General features: G+C 40.9%; 1 protein-coding gene across 1 annotated transcript in view; it reads left to right on the top strand.

Moving 5' to 3' along the window:
• The window catches only part of mtnr1bb (melatonin receptor 1Bb), a 54,425-nt gene extending 31,241 nt beyond the window's left edge, over nt 1-23,184 (top strand). Inside the window, exon 3 of the mRNA XM_066650698.1 lies at nt 19,935-23,184. Within this exon, the coding sequence (XP_066506795.1) occupies nt 19,935-20,782 (848 nt within the window). The 3' untranslated portion in view covers nt 20,783-23,184. The remainder of the gene's footprint in view (nt 1-19,934) is intronic.
• The last annotated feature ends 1,185 nt before the right edge of the window (nt 23,185-24,369 follow it).

The following is a 24,369-nucleotide window of genomic DNA, read 5'->3' as shown; positions in this document are numbered from 1 at the left end:
TGGGGTCTCCGCAGTCGTAGCTCCCAGCAGGGATCAGCTTTACGTTCTGGAAAGCTTCAACTTTTTGGGGGGAGGTTTAACTTTGGAATGCATAAACTTTCATAATCAAAGGATTATGATCAAAGACTAACTTTGATAAGCCTCAACAAAACAAGTCTAGGGGCGCTGGCTAATGCAGATGAAAGCTCTTAAGTTACAGCAGTAGCATGTGTGGTGGTGTGACTGGCCTGTCCTGATGTACTGTACATTAAGGTTGTATGAATGAAATTCTGAAAATGATGAACATGACATATTGATTTTCTCCCATGTTTTCTGACTTCTGGCAAGATATCAAATAACTGTGATTCCCAAACTAATATGCAGATGTACTCAATGTAGATATTTATCATTTTTCCCCTCCCCAAGTTAGACAAAGCTGAATCTTTTAGCCAAAGCACATTTTGTAAGACTAACAGGCCTCCTGGGGGAGAAAAGTGCGGACATCTTTAGCTTTATCCATTCATTCATTCACTGTCTGTAAACACTGATCTAGTTCAGGATCGCCGTCCACAGACCACTTGAAAGCACTGGGCGCAAACAGGAACACACCCTGGATGGGGCGCCAGTCCATCCCCACATATTCATGCACTCATTCACACATATGAACACTTTTGAATGGCCAATCCACCTATCAACATGTGGTTTTGGACTTTGGCAGGAAACCGGAGCACCCGGAGGAAACCCAAGCATGAAGAACACAGCAGTCTCCTCACAGACCCAGGGCAGGGCTTGAACCCCACTACTCCAAACATCCCCAGTTTTCCTGGCTTTGCTATTCAGTTTCTAGGTTGATCTAAGGCAGCCCACATGACAGGATGAAAATATGACACAGTGCACAAGAAAAAGACAGGTCAGGCTTAAATCCCCCAGACAAAGCATTAATGAAGCACTGTTCCAGTCACATGCATGAGACTTGAGGGCTCTCTGTAGGATATCAGCTTTGATGCTTCCCTTTCCTGCGTATTCGGCATCAATTATGATCAAGAAAAGAGAAGTTGCCGCTAATGAGTGCTCAGATCGGACTATGGGCGATGCTCCACAAGGTCATTCCTCTCCCTCTGAAGCTCCGCAGAGGGACTAATGCATAGTTAAGTTCAGAGCAAAACCGCAGGCCATGGTCAGCCGTCTCCCTTTTAAAATAAACCTGCTTGGCCTTCCCTGGTACGTACTGCCCATTATAAAGCAGTAAGATGAGAAAGTTTGCCCAGTTCATGCTCCGCTCCTTTTTCAAAAATGTATTTATTTATTTATTTTTTTGCTGTGTTACTGAGAAATGGCACCATGAGTGTTAGCCCAAAAGTGCATAAGGAATTGCTTTAAGCTGGAGCAGTAACAGCACGGCACTTTCCTCAACTTGTGCACTCCCCAGAAGAAACCTATCACAAGCAGCAGAGCAGAGATTGTTTATTTCACGCTTCAACATGTTTGAAAATCCAGCGCAGGCGGCGCAGACACAACTTAGGTAATGTGTGTAAAATGTTACTAGCCCAATGCACAAGTAGCAAAATATATATATATATATATATATATATATATATATATATATATATATATATATATATATATATATATATATTGTTGTAACACTGATATATATATATATCCTGCTGTATAATTTCAAAGCCTCATATTGGTGCATGACATAGAATAAGCAATGCTGCATAACTTTATGGCTAATTGTTAAGACTGTTGCATCATTAACTGCGGCTGTGTCATATTGTATTCAGAAGATGCAGAAGAGGTGTGTACAGCTTGTGCTTATGGTTAATGAACTCCATCAGAATAATGGGACTTCAGCACCATGGACAGTGGCCCTCTAATGGCAACATAAACTATTTGGTCAAAAGTTTATAGATGCAATGTAAACTTGAACAAGTTAGCACAATGGTTCATAAACTCAAATGTCCGAAGTATGCATACACATTTACTTTTTGTATACTACCTCATTTGATGCTTGGTTCTCAATACTGTTAATTACTATTAACTAATTGGTTTTAAGTATTTTAACTAAATATTTATGTTGCCTAAACTTATTGTGTAAGAGTTCTTCTAAGCTAACCATAAATTAATTAGTTGTCTGTAACCCAGGCGCCAGTCCATCACAGGACACCACAGACTCACACCTATGGACAATTTTGCATGGCCAGTTTTTGGGAGAGCATTCTATGGGAGAACATGCCAATAAACATGCCAAACTCCCAATGTGAGTCTCAAACCTACAACCCCAAGACCCTACCTGTTGTACCACTGACCCTCCTATTGAAATAAAAACATGAACCTGTCCACATGACATGCACTAAATGCAGTGAACTCTAGACCATTCGCCAACTTTGCTGAAAATTGCTGCGCACTGCTTCTACGTTTGTGACTTCATAACCTCAAAACATTTAAGTTTAGTTAAATTTACAATATATTGCAAATAGGTATTCACACATCTATTGAAATCATTGGTTCCTATTACTATAAACCTATGCATGCAGATTGCTTCTATAAACTTTTGTGAAAAAATGGGTCGCTTTCAGGAGCTCAGTGAATTCCAGCTTGGTAGCATGATAGGATGCCACCTGTGCAACGAGTCTAGTTATGAACCTTCCTTGACACTAAATATTCCACTGTCAGTCACACAACTGTCTGTGACATTATAACAAAGTGGAAGCGGTTGGAAACCACAGCAACTCGGCCACAGTGTGGTAGGCCACATAAAATGACTGAGCGGGGTCAGCGAATGCTGAGGCGCATAGTGCATAGAGGTCACCTACTTTCTGCAGTCAATCGCTAAAGACCTCCAAACTTCATGTGGCCTTCAGATTAGCTCAAGAACAGGGTGTAGAGAGCTTTGTGTAATGGGTTTCCATGGCCGAGCAGCTGCATCCAAGCCTTACATCATCAAGCGCAATGTAAAGTGTTGGATGCAGTGGTGTAAAGCACACAGTCACTGTACTCTAGAGCATCACAGTTCTCCATCTGGCAATCAGGGTTTGGCAGATGCAGGGGCTGGGTTTGTCAACAGGCTGAGAACATGCAGGAAAAAAAGATGCACAGATAATGTGCTTACAACACTAACACATTTGAAGAGTTTGGTCATTGTGGGAGGGGGAATGTGGACAGGAGTCATGCAGTATGTACACTGTTTAAAAAGGTGCACTAAAAGACAGAGATGCACTGATTTTTTATTTTTTGGGCAGATACGATAACTGATAATTAGCAGCTTGGAGTAGCTGACAATGATATTAATGAACAATAATTGTATATTTTTTTAATTAAAACAAATTCACAGGATTAAAGCAAAACAAATCATTTTAATCATAGGTAAAAAGCCTTTTCTTCAGCATTTGTACATTTTTGTACTTTTTTATATTATCTCAAGTTTATTAGTTGTAGTTAATTAGTATTTATTATTATTTTTTTTTTTATCAAAGATTTACTGCTGGTTCCGCATGAATGGTTTTTAGAGGGGTGCTAATTAGTGCAGCACCAAGTTTGTTTTGGAGTGCGAGGGAGAGAGCCGCACAAAGCGGCTCCAAGAGAGTGAGTCTTTGTAATCGTTTTTCATCATGTTTCAGCAATAGATTCACAAGCTGAATGAGTTTATATCTATCTTCATGTGTTTTATATACAAAGGGCTCCTGCACTGTGGTGGTTGAGAGTATCGTTCTGTCGTTTAACATGTTTTTGTATGTTTACACTGCTATCTGTTTGTGTGTGTGTACTGAGCGTTGCTGATATTTTAAATTAGTTTTCACCACAGAGAAATTTAATCCCTGAAACTGTTCTCTGCAGAAACAATGAAAAACATCCGTACGGCAGACATAGTTGTGTATCTACACAATAAAAATGGCACAAAGTTAAAAAAAATAGGCGCCAAGTTATTGTAATATCGGACTGATAACATTAATTTAATAAATCCACATCTGCAAATAATATATTGGCTGCCGATATATCGTGCATAACTACTTGAAGATGTTGTATATGATTTTAGTACAGTGCACTTTATAAAATTTAGAGAATGTTTCCTAACCATTTGTTAGCTCTCTGGTATGTTCATACGCTAGAAGAAGACCCAGCTTTTATACACAGTCCTGGCTCAGTAGATGAGCAACAAAGTGTCTTGGTCTGAACATCAAAGCACTATTCCAGCCAATCAGGAACAGACAGCGTTCATGCTCATGCACAGGATGGTGGATGGTCTCTGTCACTTACACTGGGACTCTGTATTGGTTGCTGGCTCATGCGTTCTCTCTCTCCATATAACAGATATGTAATATATAACATATATTCATCCAGTATTTAGTACATTGGCCTCAGTCACAGCACTGTGTCTGTCTGAATACGTCCAGTAATTCTTTCAGATGAATACGAATTTGACTGCATTATCATCGCAGTCTAGTATGGGGACATAGTATCTCTTTAAGAGAGACATCAGAAAACCACGAAACAGGACAGAAACACAGTGGTTTAATTCAAAATAACCCCTCGGTTACTGCTTACTGAATAATGTTGCATTATATATTCCTAATACATTCATACGACCCGGAATCAATGGGCACATTGTGGGAACACACCCTGGAGTCGGAGTCACACAGCTCCAGGGTCCTGGAGGTTTTGGGTTCAAGTCTGTCTGTGAGGAGTTAGGTGTGTTCTCCCTGTGACCGTGTGGGTTTCCTCCGGGTGCTCCAGTTTCCTTCCTCCCACTACATGTCAGTAGGTGGATTGGTGACTTAAAAAGTGTCCGAAGGTGTGAGTGAATGGGTGTGTGTGTGTCGCTCTGTGAAGGACTGGCGCCCCCTCCAGGGTGTGTTCCCGCCTTGTGCCCAGTGAATCCAGGTAGGCTCCGGACCCAGCCCGACCCTGAACTGGACAAGCGGTTTTAGACAATGAAGGAATAATTCACTAGTGAAGAGCTAATTGACTTTCATTCAGAGACAGGTGCTGTGTGACGTCAGTGTTTCCAAAAACACTAGTCGCTTATAGCTCTCTTACAGATTGAATCATCATTTTCCAGGATTTCCCTGTACACAGCTGCATTCATTATACTCTCTGTTTTGATGAGCCTTCCAGGGCCTGCAGCTTAGAAATGTCTCCACATCATGAAGTTGTCACCACCATGCTTCGTGGTGGGGATGGTGTGTTTGTGGTAATGTGCAGTGTAGTTTGAAGGCCAGAAACTTCTCATCAGACCAAAACAACCTACCAGATGACTTTAGTGTCTCCCTCATGCCTTTGGGTGATCTCTAGTAAGGATTTAATTGGTGCAGAACCCACACAACAGCTGTCGTGTGCATATTCTCTCCCATCTCAGCTGCTGAAGATTTGAACTGATTCAGAGTAGTCATAGGTGTCTTGGTGGCCTCCTCTATCACACCGTGGTTTGTGAGGACGACCTGCTCGAGGCAGATTTAAACATGTGCTATTTTCCTTCAAGGTCTCAGTGGAGCATCCCAATGACTTTTTGTAAGGTAAAATACTACCTAATGTTTCTTTAAAGGTGCAGAAGCCACTCATTAGAAGTGGCGTCATTATCAGAGATATTATGTGGTCGTAGCCGTTTTGAGTACACCATTACTGTAAAAAAGCACCCAGGGGTCAGCAGAATGATATAGGCATAGATAAAATGATATGCAGATTAATAAATCAAACCTGTGAGATAGGGTTGTGGGGTATGACGATAATCCCGTAGACCACAGTATTTAAAAATCTGGACAGTATCTTAAAATGAGGGCTGTATTTATGAGTGTGTGTGGTGTGTCAAATTTCAGTTCTGTGTCTTTAAAATTCGGCTCGCTGTGGGCACTCAACGACTGCTGATGTCACGGTCTGAAAACGGGTGGAGAAAAGCACAAGCCCAGTAGCCCACCGCAGCTGTAAGTTTAGTGCTGAGTTTGGGTTAAAAGAGAAAGGAATTAAGCTGTAAACAGACAAAATTCTCAGAAAATCCTTCACTCGACTATGTGCTCAAAGGTATATGGCTTTATCCTCTGAATATGTGTGTTTTGAGCCTCAATTCACTGGCAAATCTGCTGTGATGTGCTAAACCACAAGTGCTCGTTAGCGCCAGCTGTGCTTCTAAGTGGTGTACACCGTCTTATTTCGATTATTTTCAAACTTTTCTGTTCCTTCAGCACCAGTTGCTGAAATCTGCTCTCCTTGTCAACACGTGTGTCGGTGTGCACTCTCAGGCTGTGTTTAGCTAAATTCACTCGACTTTGTGCTCACAGATATAAGGCTCAGCGCAACCTGACAGAGCACCCCCTCCCCACGGTAATACCATATACTGAGATAATATTTTGAGACGGTATTATGGTATTTAAAAATGTGGATGCCGCCCATCCCTAATGTGAGAAAATTAGATGTCAGTGTGCGGTCAGCGGTGTGACAGAAGTTGATTGTTCTCTCAACCTTGATGTTGAGCTGTGAGGCCATTCATTGTAAAAGACCACCAGACCCTTCTGTTGCTAGTCTAGGTTTACTCTCCTTGGATACAGTAATTACCTGGCTCACTTCCAGTCCATTAGAAATTGCTGCCTCATAACTTATAGGAGCACTGAAGAGGCTTTTTGTTTTTGTGTGTGTGTAAGTGTTTTTTGTTTTTATTTTTTCAAATGGTGTCCAGCTCTATTAAGGTGAGGGTCAGCCTCATCTGTCCTTCAACTCCTCTTTCTGCACACGGACAACAGAATGAGTGTGGATTCAAGCTTGCTCACATCGAAGGAGACACACTTTGACAAGTGAACCAGGGTGTGTTGTTTTACATGGCACCCCAAGGACATCGTTGTGTTATGATAATCCTCCCTGGCTTCTTCTCAACTTCACTGAACAGCCTTAAACACACAAATGACCTCTCCGCCCACTCTTCTAACCTTTCAAATGTACTTTTTTCATTATACAATTGCATGCAAAAGTTTTGTAAAATTTGTAAACTAGGCAAATGTAATATGTGGCCCGTGGTAGTTATATTTTTCTTTACATTGAAGACACACTCCAGTGGAAATCAGCTGTTTTACTTTGTTTCTATGTGGGGTTTTGGTTTTATTTTAGAAATAAGCCATAGCTTAGCCTTTTATCTTTGACATGGGCAAATTCAGACAGCCAAGATTTTCTACATCATAAAACAAATGACCCAATCCTGTCAACTTATGGGATGGGGCATTGCAGCTAAAGGCAGATGGCGGAAGTTGTGTGGATATAAAAAAGAGGACTAATTGAAAATTCATAGATCTACACTTACGAATGAGGGCGAACGTGTACATTTAAATTGAACCTCTATTAAGGTATTGGGGACATTTTTAGTAACTTCTAAACATGTCATTTTGTTGAACAGATCTGAGCTGTTAAGGATTTAATCGATGTACATTGAACACAATGATTTATTGAGCACATACAGTATATTTGTGATTATTTTTAGAGACACACAATCAAGAATGCATTAGGCTGATATATGATTAAAACAAATCATTCTGTTTTCACGTAGTGATGTATTTATATATGGCCTGTTTTCCCACTATGTGAAAACAGAATGATTTTTTTAAACCAACATTGCTTTTTATTATTATTTTAATTTTAAGGTAAAAATGTTCCTTAAAAAAAAGTCCCAGTAGCAAAAAAAACAAAAACAAATTATGCCTAGTGTTACTTTAAAATGAACACTACTGGACAAAACTAAAATCAAGATTTTGTATGCAGAGGGCTGCTATCAGAAAATAATCATTAATTAATTAATTAATTCATTCATTCATTCATTCATTGTCTGTAACCGCTTAACCAACTCAGGGCCGCGGTGGGTGGGTGAATCGTTGGGTGCAATGTGGGATCACACCAGTGGCAGATGCTGGTCTTTCAAGGAGAGGAAGCTCGATTTTGGCCTACATCATAAAATGTGTCGGTTTATTTATACGTACATTCTACCCTCTGTTCCTTTTCAAGAAAATGATCTGTGACCCTGTCGTACCAACAAGGCGTCTTTTCCAGGGACTTGACTAGTGTCCTCTCAATGGCCAACAGAGCTAGGCTGCTTAAACGGCCTTGCCCCATGTGAAGTGTGTCCGCCTGTGAGTGCTTTGTGACGGTGGAGGGGCTCAGCGGCACCCGCTGGACATACACTGCGATAGAAGTCAGAAAGTGTGATAGAAGTCAGTCTCCAAACACAAGCAGCTACAAAAAATCCACCAGAAATAGAAGCTCGATTTGTTGCTAGTCGTTTTTAACAAAGAAAATGCATTTAGGTTTAAGAAAGTCTCGAGTTCAACTCAGAACAGAATGAAAATTTAATGCTCCCTCGGATCTTTACGTCAAAGTATCGCTGATTCGTTCATTTCGCTGTCAATCAAAAAGGGATTCAACCTCAGACAGATCATCCAATCATCATGCAGAAGCTGAGCATCCGGGTCAGCCGAGGCCAGCCCACTGCCCCATAGACCCCCAGAGACGCTGAGCGCCCGATGGGCGGGACAAAGCCCAGCATTTATCCAATCACTCGTCTCGTTTCGCTGCACTTCGCTGCTTCGCTATTGAACTCTGTGGACACTGTTTAAAGCACTGTGAAGGGAATGACTGAGAGGAAAGCCGCGTCTTTACCAGTGATAAGAAGCTGATTCTGAACAAAAGTTGAGCACAATGTAGTGCATATTTATTCAATGACATGTACACACAACAGTATATGTTTTATCACTTATTTTTTGACATTTTAGGGAAAACTGAGCTTCCCTTGCAGTCTTAGAGCAATCGCCTCTGGATCACACCCTGGAGGGGTCTCCAGTCCTTCACAGGGCGACGCACACTCACACACTCACACCTATGGACAGTCCATTTATTTGGTAGTTATGCATTTTAACCCACTGGGGTCGAAGAACGCACCGGCTTCTCAATGACCATTTGCGATGTTTCTGTTAATATCTTAGCGATAGCACAGCGCAGAAATACAGTTCAAACACTGAATGTGCAGAACCTGCTCTTTTGTTTGCATGTTTTCGTGACTGTACCTATACTGTACTTTCAGATATGAGTCTATGTGTATAAGTGTATAAGCTTGAGACACGCCTCCTCTGCCTCTCGCCGTGTCTAACTGGTGGATTTGCTTTTTTTTTTTTTAAGACTGTGATAAAACTATTTACCACAAATCACCAAACAATTCATCCACATGAGTAAAGGGATATTTTCATAGGAAATATTTTAAGAAAGGATTTAAGTTTTTCAGGGTTACAGACAGATTATCTCTTCATAAAATGCTCTAAGTCACATGGGCCTCTCTTAACGAGAGAGCTGAGATTGTTCTGAACATTTCGACATAAAACATGGGCAATATATTATAATACAGGTACTTTAAAGATGAATTTCAGACAATTGGGAAAATGTCTTGAGAGCCCAAAGGGTTAAAAACACTACAGATGGCATTAGCATGCCTGTGAGGGCTTATCCTTCTGCTGTTTTGTTGTCTTTTGCTCATTGAGTGGGATGCTCTTTTGTGGTTTAGTGGTATTAACCCTGTAATGAAGAGGTCCTTGGTGATTGTAATCTATCTTGATATTCAGCATGGACAGTGATCATAAATGAATTTTAGAAACTGGAAAGGTCCCATGTGTCCCTTCCTTTGCAGAAGTCACTGAATATATTACGTGTATTTAGTCCAAAATAATGGTTGTTGTGAATGAAAAATTCCAGTCTCCTTCAGTCTCCTCTTTCCCACTCGCCCTAACTCCTGCTCTCCTCCTGCACATGCACACGCACAGAGATGACCTCTGTAGTTATCAGAGGGGATCATGTCACATTAGATGCTTAGTGAGTAATGAGAATCCTGACAGAGGAGGAGGGAGGGAGTGTGTGTGTGTGTGTGTGTGTGTGTGTGTGTGTGTGTGTGTGTGTGTGTGTGTGTGTGTGTGTGTGTGTGTGTGTGTGTGTGTGTGTGTGTGTGTGTGTGTGTGTGTGTGTGTGTGTGTGTGTGTGTGTGTGTGTGTGTGTGTGTGTGTGTGTGTGTGTATGTGTGTGGGTCTCAAACTGGCAGAGCTGATCTGAGAGGATGTTTCATTTCTGCTCTGTTCTGTTAAGCTCCCTGACTCCAGGATCAGACAGCTGGCTTTTCACAAGTCATATCAGACTGGATTACACACACACGCACACACACACACACACACACACACACACACACAATGGTGGGTGATATGGCAAAGATTTCATAATACTTGACATTTTCGCAATGCGTTAGGTATTAGAATATTTCATTGTTCTGATGATTATGAACACATCTGAACAGGCAAAACTAGCAGCATTTTCAAAGTTATGAAAATATGAGTGTAAGATATTTTTGGAAGGAAACTACAGAAGGTAAACTGCATCCAAATATGCACACACCTGCTCACCTAATACTTCTTGGAACTTTTGCAGTGAGGACATGTCAGTATTTCATCATGAAAATATTAATGAGGTAAAGTTGAATAACTGGTTCTCTCTCTGTAATCTCAAAGGTACTTAAAGTTGTCACAGTCACAGTTTTTGTTTATTATTTTTTTTAATGCGATATTCCATTCATTGCATTACGATTCACCACAACTGTTTTGTGTTTTCTGTTCTGTTATGTTGTTGTTATGCTCTCCAGTGTCGACCTTACGAGTTCCAAGGTTTCTCCCTCGTGCACCGAGGTGTGTTTTTCCTTGCCACTGTTGCCCCTGGCTTGCTCGTAAGAAGCTTGGACCCGGATCTCTGTAAAACTGCTTTGTGTTTACTTCTGTTGTGAAAAGTGCTCTATAAATACCTTTTGCTTGATTGATTTCAAAGTGTTGTGGTGGGCCGGAGCCTACCTGAAATCATTGGGCACAAGGTAGGAACACACCCTGGAGGGGGCACCAGTCCTTCACAGGGCGACACGCACTCACACATTCACTCTCACACTCACACCTATGGACACCTTTTGAGTCGCCAATCCACCTACCAACGTGTGTTTTTGGACCGTGGGAGGAAACCCATGCGCACATGGTTGCATGGAGCAGGACTTGAAACCACAAATCTCCAGGTCCCTGGAGCTGTGTGACCGCAACACTACCTGCTGCACCACCTCTATTGATTGTTGCATAATTTAAAATAAATAGTTGTAACACACAAGCCACTTGTTTGTTTGGAGATGTTACAGCCTTCTAAATGACCTGAATCCACAATTTTGTGATACATTTATGTGAATCATTGTATCAAATCATAACAGCCTTGTCTTGGGAATGCATTTCAAGGTTTTATTATTCTATTTGTATGAGTTATCACTCTGTTCAATGGGCACTGAGATGGCAGCTGCTGTTATCATTTTACTCAGGCAAATTCACAACATGTTTTGTCAGGATTTGTGCCTGTTTTAAATTACTGGTTGATTAAACAGTCAAGCGGGCTTAGAGTAGACACATTGTCACATCGTTGTAGCTAATATGTGGTGCTCCAATGGGAACAATACTTTCACCTTTTCTCTTCACCCTGTACACCACTGACTTCCTGTACAGGTCAGATCTGTGCCATCTTCAGAAGTTTTCTGATGATTCTGCTGTGATTGGATATATCAGGAGGGAGAGTACAGGAATGTAGTGAATAGCTACAGTAGTGAACACGAATGTAGTAAACAAGATCAAGGTGGTGGTGGTGGACTTCAGGAGGAAGGGTCAGGATGTTGAGCAAGTAGAAACATAAAAAATACCTTGGTGTCAACCTTAACAACTGTGTACAGGAAGGGGAATAGCAGACTTTATTTTCTGAGGAGGCTCACATCCTTTAATGTGTGCTCTACCAGTTGTTGCAAGCGCTATCTTCTTTGCAGCTGTTTGTTGGGGAGGTAGCATCAGAGGTGGAGACATGAACAAGCTCAACAAACTGATTAGAAAGACTGGTTTTGTTCTGGGCTGCTCTCTGGACACTTAACACACTTACAGCTATCCCGGACAACACTTCACACCCCCTCCATAATCTACTGGCAGAGCATGTTTAGCCACAGACTCATTCAGCTCCGCTGTAGGAAGGAGATCGTTTGTACCTACTGCGATCACACTGTACAACTCTTCTTCTCTGTGTCAGGACATTATTGAGTACTAGATAATTGTACTTTGTCCAGTTATATCCACTCTACTATCACTGTCTACTGCACTCCCTGTTTATACATTTAAAGCATGTAGTGCTGGAAGATATGAGCGCAACTCAATATCACGATTAATTTACCATGTACATTTACCATGATTACGATTAATGAGCGATTATTATGTTTTTGTATGTTTTAACCCTCATAGTTCAGTGACTCCAGCATGCTCCAGTATAATAAGCTGGGATATTTTTTTCTAATGTTGCTGGGAGCTTGTTCCTCTCTTGTTTTTTGAGCACTGTTCATATTGTGTGTGTGATTGTGCTTTAGTCGTTGAAACAGTTTTTATTTTCTTTTTGTTCCGTGTCATCTTAATTAAAGTCAAAACACAACATGTCCAAACAACAACCGCTGTGATTTTCTTTGGTACGAACTGTTTAAGTAGCTCAGTCGGCCTCAGCGTTTAGGTTCTCCTCCGTGTTGCCAGAATCACGTGACTACAGTGTGGTAGTGTGGTTTAAAAGGGATAGTACATGAACACACATTGGGGACATAACAGAATAAACAAACAAACAAAAAATGTAAATAATTGATATAAGATATATAGACAAGACTATGTTGATTCGAAGTTCTGAATGTCAATTTTGATTAATTTTTGATGAATTGCCCAGCCCTACAAGCATGAATACATATTACTCACTGAATGTTTACATTGACTCTTTACCTGTATACAGTGAATGGACAGACACTACCGTTAGTGTATTTTGTATGTTATTATTTTAATTATCTAATTTATTTATTTAGGTTTATTGGCAGTTTTTTTTACCTATTTATATTTTGTGAGTTTATATCTGCTGTTACACACAGTTTTGCCTTTCTGTACCTTGAGGTACTGCAATATGTCAATTTCCCTTGGGGATTAATAAAGTGATCTATCTGTCTATCTAATAACCAGAAGATTTTACTGAGCCCACAAGGCATTTAACATGAGTGGGTGTTTTATTACGCTAAAACGTGAAGTGTGTTTCTAAAATATGGCTGTGTAAATGGACTAAAGCAATGCAAGGATATAATCAGAGCCATGCAAAGAGATGAATAAATGAGAAATTAAGCTTATCTCAGAGGGTAGCTCTTCAACAGGGCTCAGTGTGTTTATTGATCACTTAAGGTTATATTTGACTTCAGTATTTTAAGTTAATGTCTCCAGATCCGAGTTTGAATTTATTGAAAGACCAATATTGAGGCTGAAAAGCTTCACTAGATGCACACAGTCCAAAGTGCACTCTTTAGACTGACCTTGGAGTTTTGAGTTTTTGACTTTGTTGAGTTTTTAAACCTGACTTCCGCGCTCCGTAGGAGAGGCAGGATAAGGCAGCATGTCTGTTTGTATAAAGCAGAAAAGGACATATGGGAATTTCTGGAGGCTACTCGGGTGAGCAGGAGAAAAATTGACTGTCGTCTCTGCTGCCTAATGTCACACTGCAATGGAATACCCAGCTGATGCTGTGGCATTTGGAATACAATGCAGAGTGCAAAGCTTTCGCCTTGTGGTGAGAACCATTGTAAGTGTGATGTGCTTCTCATGTTTTGATGTGTGTTTGTGCATGTGTATGCGTCTGGGATTTTAGACGCATCCACTTTTTTGCTTGTGAATGGGCAGACAAACACTATCCAATAGGACATAATTGGTTTATTAGCCAGTAGATAACATCAGACATTTTTAATAGAGAACAATGATGTTTGGATATTGCTTAGTGTCAGGAAATCAAAACGGTTTTAACTGTCACTGTAAAGAAATAAGCACAAAAAAACACACTACTGACACATTGTACATATTACAAAGAAAGAAAGGACTTTCAAGAATCACATTACAGTCTGTCCACAAACATTCACTGACCCAACCCCTTCAAACTCTCAAACACAAACATTCTGTCCAACCAGAAACTAGCCCAAGCAGTTGATGGAGCAGACAATTTTTTATTTATTTATTTATTTTTATTTGACAGATAGATGATAGCAACCTGTTTTCATGTTCAGTGTTTGTAGCAGCAGAATATAAAACTGATTCTGTTAGAAATATGACAAATATGACAATATACTATTTACCCAAAATCACTGGAAGAGATGACAGACGAGATGGCAGCACAAACAGCTTACAGTTTTCCAGCAGGACACTCATACTAAAATGGTTATACACATAATGTACTTCAGTTTATATCAAATGGCTTTCCTGGGATGAGAGAAACACTAATGTGAACATGTGACATTGATTTCCTTAATGCTAAATGAATTATTATTTGTTCGCATTGCTAAATATTGTATTAGTTAGTTAAGAGTTACAGCCTCTCTGTGGTGATGTTGCTGATTGTGTCCACATGTCCAGACTGAATTTGATATTCAAATAATCATTTTTAAATCTTTTGCTTTGAACTTTTCTGTAAACATCTTTGGATTAACACTTCTCCCTTGACACTCTTTCAGCGTTGTGTGATAAAGGTTGGCTTTTTATTACTGAACATATTTCAGCAATACAAATCAGGACATGCTTATTCATTTCACAGAAAACGTAGCTTTTCTCCTAAAGTACTGAAGCTAAACTTAAGCTTGTTATAGGTGCCTTGCAGTGCAGCGCTAATGTAGCCATGTACCATCATCTTCTGAAACCACTTTCCTGATCATAGTGTCTCTAGAGGCTTCCCTAATCATTAGGCACATGAAGGAACACACTCTGGACAGAGTGCCAGTTCATTACACTCTCACCTAGTTACTCACACTCACCAAATGAAGACAATATTGCACAGTCAGTGCACCTACCAACATGTTTTTGGCTTGTGGGATGAAACTGGAGCACTCAGAGCGAGTGCAAAATGAAAGAATCAATATAAGATCAGTACAATGGATTTTTTTATATTAGTGGTGTCAATTGATTAAAAATAAATAACCACAACAGTAAAGTTAAAATGCTAGTACCTCCTTGTATTTATAGGAGGAGATAAATGTGTAGTGTGGTATGCATGGGAAACTGGCGAGAGGAATTGTTTTCACGTTATTAGAATACCTCGGCATGGTTTTAATGACAAAACAAACAACTCTATGTTCCAAAAATTATTTATTCATTCATCCATTATCTGTAACCGCTTATCCAGTTCAGGGTCGCGGTTGGTCCAGAGCCTACCTGGAATCATTGGGCGCAAGGCAGGAACACACCCTGGAGGGGACGCCAGTCCTTCACAGTGCAACACAGACACACACACGCACTCACACCTACGGACACTTTTGAGTCGCCAATCCACCTACCAACGTGTGTTTTTGGACTGTGGGAGGAAACCGGAGCACCCGGAGGAAACCCACGCGGACACGGGGAGAACACACCAACTCCTCACAGACAGTCACCCGGAGCAGGAATCGAACCCACAACAGCTTCAGGGGGAGCTGTGTGACTGCGACACTACCTGCGGCGCCACTGTGCCGCCTGTTCCAAAAATTTAAATAAAATTATTAATTAGCATTAAAAATATACATATAACCTGTACTGATCATTTAGGTTTGCTTCCACTTTCATGATGACCTCTAATGTTTGCAGTTCAGTTGAAATACAAACTGAAAATTCTTTTCGGGGGAAAAATAAAATAATTGCAATATGTTTACATAAGTGTGCACACTCTCTTATAACTCGCAATATGATTGTATTCTGATTCATATTCAGTCTCATGTTAAATAGCATTTAGTACACACTTGCTGTCAATCACTGACCTTGTTTAACTCCATATTTAGATTCACTCTTCCAGTAGGTTTTACACAATTGCATCTTAAAGCAAAATCATGGTCCACAAAGAGCTTAGAGAGCAGCAAAGGGATCTGTTTAAAGATATCAGTCAGGAGAAGCAAGTGGATAAAATATGGCACAACAGTGACTTTACAAAAAACTGGACATCCCTCCGAGACTGAAGAAAACTGGTACAATAATCTGCCAAGAGCCCTACAGTGACATTAGAGGAGCTGCAGGAATTTCTGGCAAGTACTGGCTGTGTACTACGTGACAGCAATCTCCCATGTTCCTCATATGTCTGGACTGTGGGGTAGGGTGGCAAGACAGAAGCTGTTTCTTACAAAGAAGAATATCCAGTCCTGCTTACACTCTGCAGAAACCTACATCAAATCTGCCAAAAGCACATGAGAAAAAAAAAGCAGCATACCCACAGTGAAGCATGGAGGTGGCAGCATTTTACTTTGTGATTGTTTCACTTCAGCTGAAACTGGTGCGTCAGTCAAGGTCATGGGAATTATGAACACCTCCAAATATCAGTCAATTTTGGCACAAAACCTTCAGGCCACTGCTAAAAAGCTGAATATCAAGTGGAATTTAACCTTTCAGCACAACACTGTCCTGAAGAATACCTCAGCAACAACAAAAGAACAGCTTCACCAGAAGAAGATAAGAGTTTTGGAACGTCCCAGCCAGAGCCCGGACCTGAATCCGATTTAAAACCTGGGGTGATGTGACAAGGGCTGTACACGGAAGATCTGGCAGCTTTGGAGTGATTCTGCAAGGAACATTGCGATAACAAGTTGTGCTATGCCTATAAGAGGCAAAGCATTATAAATTTAAAAGGTGCTTCAACAAATTATTACTTTATAAGTGTTTAGTTATTGTGACACTTTTTGCAACCCATTATATTAAGCTTATTATTTTAATCCCTGGCTTAATAAGAATAATAACTGTAACAAAACTACTAAAATGTATGGAAGCTTAAGAGGTGAGGCTATGTTCATTCATTCATTCATTCATACATATATTTATTCATTTACTCATTGGTTGCGGTGGGTACAGAGCCTACCCAGAAGGTCCAAGGCGAGAACACACACTGGACAGGACGCCAGTCTGACACAGGGCATCTGTTATTTTATAATTATATGTATATCATTTTTTATCAGTTTTGAAAATGAATATTTAAAAACATATAATCATTTCAGTCTGTAAAAATGCGCAAAACTAAATCACTTCACAACAAATTATGAGAACATAACTCTTGATTTTCTTATTACGAAAGAAGCTGAGTATTGATTATCATAATTTATAGCAGATTTGTAGCATAATTTATATGAAATTGCTGTGGGATTTTTCCTGTCAGTTGGGTCCTGCATTATTATATATTCTAAGCCATATGGAAAATTTGACATTGGAACGATTTCAGTTACCCTGAACACATGAAAATTGGAGGGAAAGGAAAAGAGAGAGGACTGAGGGATAATGAGGTCTAACCAGCCAGGGAGCACATGCAGCATGGTTATAGGCTACAGCAAATCACCGGTCACATCCCTGAATGCAATCAATCAGGTCTAGCTCACACTTCATTGTGGTTTATTCCCATTTCTGCCCAAGGAATTGCCTTACAAAAACCCTTGTCTTATTTATTTGCCCGCATCTAGGTAATCTAAATGCAAATACATGGGATAGGACGGGTAATAAGTGGAATGGTATGGCACAATTAGGACAGCCAGGGTTTCTCGCCTGTAGTTTAATGAGATTAGTCATCCCCTAGTGTTACCTAACCTGCAGTTATAGGGCCTATTTAACGAGCCAGGCGAAATAACACGACTGATAATGCAGGAGAGCCGTGCTTGCCATTAATCCCAGGAGACCAGGGGTTAAAGAGGTCTCTGCGGTCTTCCTCACAAGGTGTTGACTGCAGTTACGGTGTGATTAAGGTAATCAAAGGATTTGCACACCTCGTTTGAATCAATTCTGACTAGGGTTGTACAATATGGACATACAATGTGATGTTTAAAAGAAGCTGTTGGTTGTAAATGTGACAATATGAGAAGTATGAGAAAAGATGAAAAAATGATCAAAATAATGTGCATGCCTGGCTGTGCTGCGTTGTCCACTCATCATTTTCACACATTGTGTAGGAAAGTAAAAATCCACAAAAAATGGCCACGACAAAATGATTCATATACTAATACAAATCAGTGGCGGATGCTGGTCTTTCAAGGAGGGGAAGCTCAATTTTGGCCTACATCATAAAATGTGTCGGTTTATTTATACGTAAATTCTACCCTCTGTTCCTTTTCAAGAAAATGATCTGTGACCCTGTCGTACCAACAAGGCGTCCTTTCCAGGGACATGACTAGTGTCCTCTCAATGGCCAACAGAGCTAGGCTGCTTAAACGGCCTTGGCCCATGTGAAGTGTGTCCGCCTGTGAGTGCTTTGTGACGGTGGAGGGGCTCAGCAGCACCCGCTGGACAGAAACTGCGATAGAAGTCAGAAAGAGTGATAGAAGTCAGTCTCCAAACACAAGCAGCTACAAAAAACACCACCAGAAATAAAAGCTCGATTTACTCGTTTTTAACAAAGAAAATGCCACTAAGAGAACTTAGAAAGTCTCGAGTTCAACTCAGAACAGAATGTAAATGTAATGCTCCCACGGATTTTTCCACCAAAGGGTCGCTGATTCGCTCATTTCACTGTCAATCAAAAAGGGATTCAACCTCAGACAGATCATCCAATCATCATGCAGAAGCTGAGCGCCAGCCGAGGCCAGCCCACTGCCCCATAGACCCCCAGAGACGCTGAGCGTCCGATGGGCGGGACAAAGCCCAGCATTTATCCAATGGCTCGTCTCGTTTCGCTGCACTTCGCTGCTTCGCTATTGAACTCCGTGGACGCTCAGCGTCCACACCGTTTAAAGCACTGAAGCTGCGGGAATGATTGAGAGGAAAGCCGCGTCTTTCCGCGTCCAGTGATAAGAAGCTGATTCTGAACAAAAGTTGAACGCGTTGTAGTGCATATTTATTCAATGACATGCACACCCAAGAGTATATATTTGATCACTTATTTTTTGACATTTTAGGGGAAGCTGAGCTTCCCTTGCAGTCTTAGAGCAATCGCCTTTGATACAAATATACTTTTATTAAAGACAACTTTCCTCAGAGTTGTCTTTAATGATGTTGCAGGTTGCGTGTAGCAATAGCTCTTACTGCTTTACTTGAGAATACCAAGAAATGTAATTTAGCTTCAAACATTTTCATTGTTGATTAATTAAATACAGATTAATATTTTAGCTGAGGGAGAGTGCATGTTGTTTGTGAGTGGCCTCAGTTGGAGAGCTAATGGCTAACTCCACATTCCAAACCATTTGCACTAGCCAGCACTTTTCTGTCCTGTAACTGTAAACCTCTCATAAATGTATGTTAGTATGACAGACCATGATTGATTTAAGCTCATTTATGATGTGTAAAACTGATCTACTACAAAGTGCTGTGGTAACACATTTGGCACAAATTGTCCATTTAACTCCATTGACCATACAGGGGCACTTTGTAATTCTGTAATTACAGACTGTAGTCCACTGTAGTTTCTCTGCAACAGTCAGGACCATCATAGAGCAGGTATAATTCTGGGCTTCAGCGCTGGGAATGATCCACCACCCAAATCAAACCTGTATGGTCTGTGGAGCTGACAAATGGACGATGAGTGTAGCTAAAAGGTTGGTGTTGCTAATCCAGTGATCCTTCAGGTTTTATAAATCATTGTTTAACCAATTAGAAATTATACTTACCTTTATTTTGCAATAAAAAGTCATGTAAATTAATTTTAGACCATCTCTATTAGTATGCTTATTATTAAATGTTAACCACAGCAATAATATCTACAATTTACAATCATATTTTGTTTATGATGTCTTTGGGTTTGGCTGTAATTAATTGTATTGCTCAACAGGGGGCAGTAGTGTGCTCCGTGTTAATGAAAACTTCACAAAATCAAATTACTGGAAAGCATCACACCTTCTGAAAGCTTAATTTCCGAATTACCAATGAATGACTAATGCTTCTCTCTCTCTCTCTCTCTCTCAGGCAATGTCTTTGTGGTAAGCCTGGCCTTTGCTGACCTTGTGGTGGCCTTCTATCCGTACCCACTGGTCTTGTATGCGCTTTTCCACGACGGCTGGTCCCTGGGCGACACGCAGTGCAAGGTGAGCGGCTTCCTGATGGGCCTAAGCGTGATCGGCTCCGTCTTCAACATCACCGGCATCGCCATCAACCGTTACTGTTACATCTGCCACAGCTTCGCCTACGGACGCCTCTACAGTTTCCGCAACACGCTGCTGCTGGTAGCCCTGATCTGGATGTTGACGGTGCTGGCCATCCTGCCCAACTTTTTTGTGGGCTCTCTGAGTTATGACCCACGGGTGTACTCCTGCACCTTTGCGCAGACGGTTAGCAGCTCGTACACGGTGGTGGTGGTGGTGGTGCACTTCTTGGTGCCCATCGCCGTGGTGACCTTCTGCTACCTGCGCATCTGGGTGCTGGTCATCCAGGTGCGGCGGAAAGTAAAGAGCGAGGAGCGCTCCAGAGTGCGGCCCAGTGACCTACGCAACTTCGTCACCATGTTTGTGGTGTTTGTGCTTTTCGCCATCTGCTGGGCGCCGCTGAACTTGATCGGCCTGGCTGTGGCCATCAACCCTGAGGTGATGGCACCAAGGATACCCGAGTGGCTCTTCGTGGTCAGCTACTTCATGGCCTACTTCAACAGCTGCCTCAACGCCATCATCTACGGACTGCTCAATCGGAACTTCCGCAAGGAGTACAAGCGCATCGTCACGTCTGTGTGGATGCCCCGGCTGTTCGTCACAGAGACGTCCAGAGCAGCCACTGACGGCATGCGCAGCAAACCTTCTCCAGCCATCAACAACAACGAGTGACCCAAGCCAATCACTGTCATCTCTTTCTCTTGCCTCAACATGGGGGGCTTCTGGGAAAAGGGGTCCAGGTCAAAAGGCCGCCTCAAGTTCTACTTTTTAAACGAGAGCATCAGCACTTGACATTTGTGACTTTGATCATGTCTTTACACGAAGCTCAGGGTGCCTGTCTTATTTTTGCTGTTGTGGAGAGCTCAATTTCAAAGCAGTGTTATTTATTTCATCATTTATACCGAAGCCATGTCAATTCTAAAGGGGGGTATCCTTTTAAGATCATTTCCACTAGTGACATCAGATCATTTCATGCCTCGTATTTATTAAAGATTTTTTTTTTGGTATATTTTTTTGGTGCAAGCGTTGAATGGTGTTTTTCGTCAGCTAAGCCTTACATTCAGAATTTGACCCGAACCATAAATCTTCTTTCAGACATTCAGTCACATAACTGGCTTGTAGGGCAGGCGATTAAACCTGGTCCTGGATTAACAGGGAGCTTCCAAAAGAAGTCACCCAACAGTTGTGTGATTTAGAGCAGGATGAGGCTCAATCTGTTTTTTTTTTGTTTTGTTTTGTTTTGTTTTGTTTTTTTTTCTGAATGTGAAATCTGTTTTTTGATGTACACAAGGTGCCAAACTTTTATCTCCAATACAAAATACCTGAAACACAGACAGCTTATGCCAAATTAGAGTGCTCATTTTTCACAAGCAATGGAAGTAAGAAAATGTCACGCATTGAAATAGACATCGAAGGACAGTTATAACGCGTGACAGACAGAATCTGTCGAAGGAGTAGTGAAGCTGGATAAAGCACAACTTTTAATCTTCTCCTCCTGAGGATTCAGCCCAGATCAATTTTGCCCTTTGAAAGCAAACGGAGACAGTGTGAGGAGGCTCATCTCATCCACTCTGTGTTTGCCTCTTATCATTCCCACATTAAATGTCATTTATGACTTTGGGGCACTTGTTATTTTGCAGAAGAAGAAGAAAAAAATGGCTATGTGCATGACAGAATTCTATAATCTTTTTACTTCTTTAACAAATGTTTTGTGACAAAAGGAGCCAGGGGTGAGAAGATACGAAAGCGAAAGGTCGATGGTGAAGAGGACAGGGGGAGCGATGGGTTTTCTGTTTGCACTGTGAAGGAAAAGGAAACAGTTTGAATGTATTTAAGATATTGTTGCTGCTGGATTAAAACCTTGTATCTCCATATTGGTCTATTTTTATGGATTGAACATGAAATGCTTTTCACCATGATTTTACCAAAATATCATGGACTTTAAAAGTATATTGTTACATTATACAGGAGCCGTTAGTCACCCAAAATAGCAAACAACATTTATGATATTTTTTTACATTACCAGTAAAGTACAAACAAAAGTTCTTGGCAAAGTCTCTAGGCAGTTATTTCACGTCACACAAGACAAGAGGAATCAAAAATATTTGAAACTGAAATTTCAGTTACCAATTCATATTTTAAGTCACTGATGCAATCTGACACAAAATCTCAGGAATAGTTTGTAGTACTACTCTTAACCCATTTAATCCCATTCCATTTTCCAGACAAGTAAAGATTCAATTTATCAATTTATCATTATTAACCCTTTGAAAAAAAAATCTGTCAATATTTTTACATGTTCAAGGAAAATGGGTGAAAATGTTTGTTCTATGATTGGTCACAACTGTGACTGGTGGGATGATTTGGAACTGTGTGATTAATTTGTCCTATGCAGTCACGTACAGTCTTGTATATCCTGGCCTAGTTAATAGCACATTTAAAACTTTCTCATGAGTAGGCCCCAGTATTTCCACAAGAATGCTCTATTATATTCTAATGTGACTATTTTACACATTGAAAAACCCTTATGAAAGCAAAGATAATAGAACATCAAACATCAACATTGTTTCCTTTGTGCAACAGGTACTGAAACATTCATTCATTCATTCAGTCATTCACTAATTTGTTCAATGATTCATTGTCTGTAACCCTTATCCAGTTCAAGGTCACGGTGGGTCCGGAGCCTACACAGAATCACTAGACGCAAGGAGGGAACACACGCTGGGGGGAGGTGCCAGTCCTTCCTTTGTAGTCCCCTTATGCTCCATGGAGAGTGTCCCCTACATGTGGGTGGTCATGTTTAGAATAGCTTTAGTACAAAACTCTAGGCCTTTAGGCTTTGATGTAATAACAGTTTAGAGGAATGAAGAAGAATTATTCAAGGAATTGACTTGACTGATTGCGCCTTTACATTTCCATTATAAATAAAGAATGTATTTGCTTCACCTGTAAAGTAGTCATTTTGGAGATACAAAGTCTTGTTCTGACAGCGATGATATGTACTTGTTTTTTTAACTTGGCTTGTCAATGTGCAGCTGAATCCAGCGTGAACAGGGGAGGCGATATCCGTGATATTGAAACCTGTACTGTGTGTGAACATGCTGCTTTGCTGTTTGACCTCAATAAAGGAAGAGTCCAAATGAAAGTGGTGCTGCTTATGCAACTGGTCTCGGTGGTGATGAATGACTCGGGCTGAGGATTAGACGGAGAGGACGAGTTGTGTTTGAACCTCTTGGCCGCGGACCCGCAGGGAATTATGAGGAGAGTATGGGAAGCGCTGCGCAGATGGTGTGGACGAGAGCGACCATTGGCCAACCTTACAGTAATCCAGTAAGCCAGACACTTGAAAGAGAGAGAGAGGGAGAGAGAGAGATATCGGATCCTCTCTACAGTTCTAAGAGCTTACCACATTATTCACATCCTCACCCTTGGCTAAAGCACTGCTTCTATTTACACATAAACTACATCTGCAAGTTTGTACACACCTCTATAATTTGACCCAGAAACAGATATTCGACCTGTAAAAGTGACGACTACAGGGGTGTAAAGTCCTACCAGGACTGAACTGCAGTGTTTCTGTGTTCTCTGGAGTGATGGAGCACCTTCCACTGATTTCAGTATGAGTTGGAGAGGCATTAGTGATCCAGAACGAATCATCCAGTATCCAACCTCACTTACATTCTCAAAGCTAAATGCCATCCTCAGAAAGTCTAGTCTAGAATACTAGAAAGCGAAACTGCACCTAAAGACCCACTCTCCCTTACTCTCAATACCTTTGGTCTCAGAAGAAATGTTAGTTTTGTCCTTTGTGTACGTGATCACATCGAGTCAGAGTCGAGTTTATTATCATTCCTTCTGAGGAAGTGATGTAAGTAATAGTTCCTCAAGGAGACAATGCACCATCAGCCAGGATAACCACAAACAACCGTATGAAATCGAGGAGGGCACTACATATGGACAATAGACAATTCCACCAGGTCCCATAGCTAGAAATCCAAGAGATCGTAATGGTCTCCCTTTATCTGGGTCATTAGGTTGGCCCTCCATTTTTCCCATTACTCTGCATTATCTTAGACAATGTGGGTATCTATTAGTGAACGTAAAGGTGATCACCGTCCAGTGACGTGGATCACTATGTATATCTCCCAATTCATTTACAGAGACATACAGAGACTAGGGAAAGAATTGGGAATATAGAATCAAAACTAATAGATTATTCACTAATTCATCCAATCATTCATGTTCATTTCAAGCTTTAT

This window comes from Hoplias malabaricus, chromosome 18 (assembly GCF_029633855.1).
Source record: "Hoplias malabaricus isolate fHopMal1 chromosome 18, fHopMal1.hap1, whole genome shotgun sequence".
NCBI classification, from domain to species: Eukaryota; Metazoa; Chordata; class Actinopteri; order Characiformes; family Erythrinidae; genus Hoplias; species Hoplias malabaricus.
This window is presented reverse-complemented; position numbering and strand designations above follow the sequence as displayed.